This window comes from Nyctereutes procyonoides, unplaced genomic scaffold (genome assembly GCF_905146905.1).
Source record: "Nyctereutes procyonoides isolate TBG_1078 unplaced genomic scaffold, NYPRO_anot_genome, whole genome shotgun sequence".
Lineage (NCBI taxonomy): Eukaryota > Metazoa > Chordata > Mammalia > Carnivora > Canidae > Nyctereutes > Nyctereutes procyonoides.
The window spans coordinates 26,621,752-26,627,381 of record NW_026575052.1 but is presented as its reverse complement, the minus strand read 5'-3'; the positions used below and the strand labels follow the sequence as shown (position 1 = coordinate 26,627,381).

The following is a 5,630-nucleotide window of genomic DNA, read 5'->3' as shown; positions in this document are numbered from 1 at the left end:
TGGTGGTGGTTTCTCTGCCTCTGCTCCCCCAGCAGAAGGGCTGATCAGCTGCAGACACTGTGAGCCCGGGGCCCCCGGCAGCTACCGTCGGATGCGGGTAACCCTGGGCCCCCAGGGACCGGGTGGAAGAGGCCAGGGCCGTCCTGCTGAGGAGCCTCCGGCTCCATCTCTATCTGCGGGGAGGCCGAAGCGCCCTCTGGTGGCCAAGCGCAGAGCAACACAGTTCTAACTTCCCCGTTACCACATCAGCTCCTCCGGGATTTCTCTCTGTGCGTGCCCCTCGTGGAGGCCGCCCAGGGGGCTGAGTGATGAAGATGTCACATGTCCACTGTGCACAAGGCATCTCCCCACCCTCACAAATGAGTCAGGGACTGACTCACCTGACCCCAATACCAGCCCCTGTGAGCTCGGTAAGGCAAATGTGCCATAAGTATAGTAAAGGAGGCAGAATGTGCTAGAAGTTGGGCTGAGGCCAGAGCGCAGAGCTGGCGGAGGGTCAGTGCAGCCCAGCTGAGCTCCCAAGGGGCCTGGATTTCAGTCAAGGGAGGGGTGGGAGGAACAAGGTGATGCCAGCGCCCTCTCTGCTCTCTGTTCTCTAGTCCACGTCATGTGGTCCTCTTTCTCACCAGTCGGGGGGGGGGGCGGGTCCCCAAGTCACAATTCCTTCAGATGACCCCTTTACAGAGGGGCATGGTGGCTGGTCCTATCTCCTGCCTCTTGTCACCCCTCACTACCACCCCCTCCCTTACATCCTCATCGTGCGGTTAAACATCCTCGCAGTTCTCAGCAAGCTCAGCTCCTCTGAATTTACAAATAGGCCTCTGAGGAAGATTCCACTCAGACAAAAAAGTTTTGCTTCTTTTAAAATGCTCTGCACATGGATGAGACGCGTGTCCTCTGGGTGTCTTTAGGCTCCGGACCACAAGGGTGAGGGGTCCCGACCCCAGCCCCTGTTCTCCTCTGCTCTCACTGGGGCTCTTTCTTGCCTCCCTCTATTCTGAGATCATCTTTCCTCCACTCCCCACCCCGCCTCATGCAGCGGATCAGAAGACAGTTCCACAAAGAACTCAGACCCAGCAGCCCCCAGGATCCTGAGTCCAAGGCAATTAGTTGTTGGAGGGATACTCCTGGGGATCGGGGCCGGGGAAGAGCCCACCTGTGGTCGAGGAGATCTTGGGGCCACAAAGAAGCCGGTTCACCATCATTGGTCTCATTATTATTATTGTTGTTGTTTGTCCTGTTTTATTCCTGCCCCTACTAAAAGTGGTCTTGGGTCTGTCATCTGGCCCGCAATAAGAGGGCTGAGCACAAGGGGGCAACCGGGGGTAAAACTTTGCCTGAAATTAACTCCTGATGCAGTCCCAGCAGACAGTGCAGTTAGCAGTCCTAGGAAGAGAAGGACCCCATGCCCCTGCCCCTAGACTGCGTCCTGGAGAGAGAAGCCACAGGCCATGGCTGGTCAGGAGAGTGACACAGAACTAGAATCCGAAAACCTGGCTTCCTCCACCCTGTACACTACAGTATGGGCCTAGACGAGCTTGCTCAGAAGGGTCTGGGGGTAGGGAGACCCTAACCTCCCCATCCCTCATCTTTTTCAGCATTTAGGTTGTGGGGTGCTTGGGGTGGTTCAGGGTGCTCCCTTCTAATGGAGGAGCCAGGACTGAGAGACCCACACAGCAGTCAACTGGAACAACCCCATCACAATGGGCTGCCCTACGGTCCGTAAGAGCAAGAGGAATCGGAGCAAGAGAGAGAGCCCGCTGGGCAGCTGTTCTTGGGGAAGGTCTCTTGGAGGTGGGGCTCATCCCAAGGACACCCTCAGCTACCCTGCTGGAGTCTCTCTCACCAGGACCTTCTCTCACCCCTCACATGTGGTCTGCAGTAGCCAGGTCCTTCTCTCAGACTCAGTTTCCCCTTCTGGCCTGGACAGGGCAGGACCAGAATTCTCTGAGGGCCCTTCCAGTGTGACAGGGTGGTGCACAGAACACGCAGACTCAGACTAAGGTACAAAGAGACAGACTTTAATCTGGGCTCTTTCATGCCATGGTTCCATCCAGAAGAGGGGACAGGGTTCACCTTTGTCCTTGGAGGGCCTCCACTGGACTCCAGCAGCTGGAGGTTGGGGTAGCAAATGCTGAGGGTGGAGGTCTCCAAATGGTCCAGGCAGGAATCAGGACTCTTGGGGCCCTCCCTTCCAGTTTCTTTGTAAATATCTGACAGCCTTCTTCACCCTCTTGTCCTTGGGGTCGGAACAGATGGACTTGCCTTGGACAGTTACAAACCTGCAGGAGAGGGAGAAACCCGTCAGCAGGTGTCAGGGCAACAAGGCCTTCCAGTGCCCAGGGATCAGCCTCGCTCTGCACTGAGCAGGCCCCAAGGGGAGCGAGAACTTGCCCAAAGTCATGGAGCTCCTCAGTGGCAGATCTGGCACGTCAGGCTCTGTTCTCAGTGATTCCTGACTCCCAAGTCCCTGCCGGTCCCCTAGGGAGCCAGGTCTGTAGGACATCCTGCCTCAGCAGCCCCACTTCAGCTGGCCTGCTCCCACCTAAAGCCTGGGAACCGGGGGTGCCCAGGACGGGCCCGGCTCAAGTCCAAGCCTGGGAAGTGACCATGCTGGCCTCTGACTGCCTGTGTGCTATAGGGCTGCCCTGTCTCTTAGGGGCTTCAGTTTCCCCATAATTTGGTAAAGAGGTTTAACCTCACAGCCTGGGGCCTTTTGGGTCCCACAGTGTGGGGTGCAGGAGCTGCCATAGGGAGCAGGGTCAGGGTGGGAAGCAGGCGATGAAGGCCCCCTCTGTCCTTTCCACAGTGGTCCTCCTGGAAGCTATAGGGTCTGCCCCAGACTCAGCTCCTAGGAGCAAGGATGGGGGAATGGGAGGGGGCCAGGGCACACTTACACGATGGCATCCTTGGGACACTCCCCTGAGGTCTTGTACCACCTTGTCAGCCTGCTGATAGGAATGGCTCCTTTGAAGTACTCTAGGCAGCACTCCCGACCCACGTTGGTGCCTCGAGCTGTGGAGAAAGGAGGCAGGAGCAGGGGTGTCCAAGAGTGTCTGTGAAGGGGGGAGGTCTGTGGCCTACCCTGTGGAGGGGAGTCCAAGTGTGCATGTCTGTGTGCGCGTCTGTGCTGATCTGTGTGTGCATGTGGTGTCAGAGTAGGTCCGTGTGTGTGTGTGTGTGTGTGTGTGTGTGTGTGTGTGAGCCTCCTGGGGACGAGGTGTCTTGTGAGTGTCAGAATATGTACATTTGTGCACATAAGGTCTTTGTGCTTTGGGGATCCCTGTGGGCTTGTATGTCTCTCTGTGCTTACATCCGTGTGTGTTTGGGAGGGTTTGTGTGCACACGTCTATGGGTGTGCGTGTGAATGTGTGCCTTTGCATGTTTGTGTCTGTGTGTCACCTGTGTGAGCACACATTTGTGTGTATGAGGTCTTTCTGTGTGCTCGGGGGCAGAGGACATGAGTGTTTGTATGTGTATGCACAAATGTTTCTGTGTGTTTGGGGGATCTGTGTATATATATATATTGGTGTGCATCTATGTGTGTCTCTGTGTGTGCATCTGTGTGTGCACACACTCAAATCCCAGCCCAGAACCATCCAAGAATCTCCCCTGGGACAGGCTCTGGGCTGAGCCTCGGCCTACCAGAGCTCATTCAGCCCTCACAGTGTACCCAGAGACAGGCACTGTCACTACTCCCATTTTACAGATGATTACATGGAAGCCCAGGGTGCAAAGACACTTTCCTGGGCCCTGGCTTCCTTCTCTTGGTACAAGAAAAAGCACCCAACATCTGCAAATCGGCCAATAGGTGATATGTGGCTTTAATTAATGCTATGCTGGAGTGTTTTCTAGAAGCCCCCAGCAGCCTCCGGCCGTCTCGGGGGTATAACTGGGTTGGACCCACTCATGGAGCTGCCCCGGCCGCGTGCACAGAAGCGAGAGCCACCGGTCAGGGCCGCGGCCCCGTGGCGTGCAGAGCCTGGCCCGCCGTGGCTGTGCTCGCACGGGGCTGATGCCGGCCTTTCCCTTCCAGCCGTGCGTGGGCCGCTCGCTCTTCGTGGGCTCCGGGAGCCAGCGCTCCTGCCTTCCCGCTAATTCCCTCAGTGAGGAGAAAGAGCCGTGAATAAAACAGACGCGCTAACCGATGCTTCTGAAAATAGGTCGTTTTCCATGGTCCAAACACAACCAAGATCACTGCCTCTCACCTGCGCAGCCAGAGCGGGCCTTCACTCTGCTCTGGGTGGAGCCGATCCCCAAACTCTGGGGTGGCATCCTCCTGCTCCTCCTCATCCTTTCCCTTTGAATGCCTCCCTCAGAATCCTACTACTGCCAGCCTCCTCCGTCCCTGGAGCAAGAGCTGGGCTGTAACTCCTGCAAGAGTAGTGGGCATTGCGGCCGCGATCTTGACACCCTCAGCACTCCTGTCTCAGTGTCCCTTCCTCTGGCCACGTCTCCTCTGCTCTTACCTGCATGGGCGACCTGCAGAGAAGCCCCCAGGAGGAGCGTGACCAGGAGCAGCATCTTCAAGGGAATCATGGTGCCAGGAGCCCAGGAGACTGCGAGTGTGTGTCCTTCTGCACGGGGGGGGAGGCGAGGATGGCAGCCACGCGTGGAGGTGACCTATTTAACCTCTTCGGGGATTTTGCCCCACCTCCTGTCACCCCCCCCACACACCCACACACACACATCCTTCCCTACACCAGTGGAGTCTGAAGATTTGAGATGATTCAGCACAAGTCCAGTCTTGGAATGTTTGTGGCTTTCCAGAGAATGGGCACTTAATTTAGGGACAGAGGTCGGGTATGTGTGTCTGGGGGCCGTGGCAGTGACACACTTCTCCTTTCACGGGGACATTTCTTGGTTCCTCTATTAGCAGAACTGAAAAGCCTCTATCCTAAATCAGGTTGGCCTCTGCTCTGAGGCTGGTGAGCCTCCTTCATGCATGATGTCTGTGTGTGGGGGGAAGGTGGGGGACAGCCAGGTAGGAGCCAAGAGGAACTGCCTAGCCTGGGCCTGGAGAAGCTTTTGGGCACTGGGAGGGCTTCCTGGAGGGAGGAGTCAGCAGGCTGCACAGCCACAGGGATGTCTTTACAGGGGGGACCCCAGCTCCACTCATTCTGAAAAAGGTCTGGAGCCCAGATGCCTTTAGTTGTGGGTGCTTCCCCAGGTTGGGCCCCGAACCACAGATTTTAATCACCATTTAGTCCAAACTGGTACCTCTGTAGATTGGGAAGCCCAGCACCCCAACATGGGGCCCCTCCCCCAGGGCTGCTAATCAGAATGCAAGGATCTCTGAGGGCCTGGTCTGCAGTGGACACGTGGTCAGGGTCCAATGTGAACCGTGCCCTAAGCAGACTTTCCATGTACTCCATGGGCCACAGCATCCCTGCATCAGGCCACTCCCCTGGCCACCAGAGAAAATGGCCAGTTGTCTGTTGAGAGCTCCCCTGGGCCAGGTGGCGGGAGTCCCTTCATCAGGAGGAGAGTCTCATGCCTGCTTCCAGGGGGCAGCATCTCAGCAGGGTGACCTGGACCCTGGTTCTGACAGGTGGGACCTGGGTCTGGCTCCTCTCTGTTCCCAAGTGTCCCCCCAGGAGCAGCTCAGATGACACTCGGCTCTACAATAT

General features: G+C 57.0%; 1 protein-coding gene across 1 annotated transcript; it reads right to left on the bottom strand.

Moving 5' to 3' along the window:
• Positions 1-2,118: 2,118 nt before the first annotated feature.
• Positions 2,119-4,539, bottom strand: CCL17 (C-C motif chemokine ligand 17). The gene is made up of 3 exons (XM_055331174.1): positions 4,470-4,539; positions 2,898-3,015; positions 2,119-2,282 (listed from the first exon to the last, which is right to left on the bottom strand). Exons 1-3 carry the CDS (start codon positions 4,537-4,539, stop codon positions 2,171-2,173), a joined length of 300 nt encoding a protein of 99 aa, XP_055187149.1. The 3' UTR covers positions 2,119-2,170.
• Positions 4,540-5,630: the final 1,091 nt, after the last annotated feature.

What these genes read in the sequence shown, in the direction of transcription:
- CCL17 (XM_055331174.1), bottom strand. Translation starts at nt 4,539, where the DNA reads ATGATTCCCTTGAAGATGCTGCTCCTGGTCACGCTCCTCCTGGGGGCT. An exon ending in TCTGCAGGTCGCCCATGCAG is followed by an intron (nt 3,016 to 4,469) that starts GTAAGAGCAGAG and finishes CTTTCTCCACAG; the next exon opens with CTCGAGGCACCAACGTGGGT. An exon ending in TGTCCCAAGGATGCCATCGT is followed by an intron (nt 2,283 to 2,897) that starts GTAAGTGTGCCC and finishes CCTCTCCTGCAG; the next exon opens with GTTTGTAACTGTCCAAGGCA.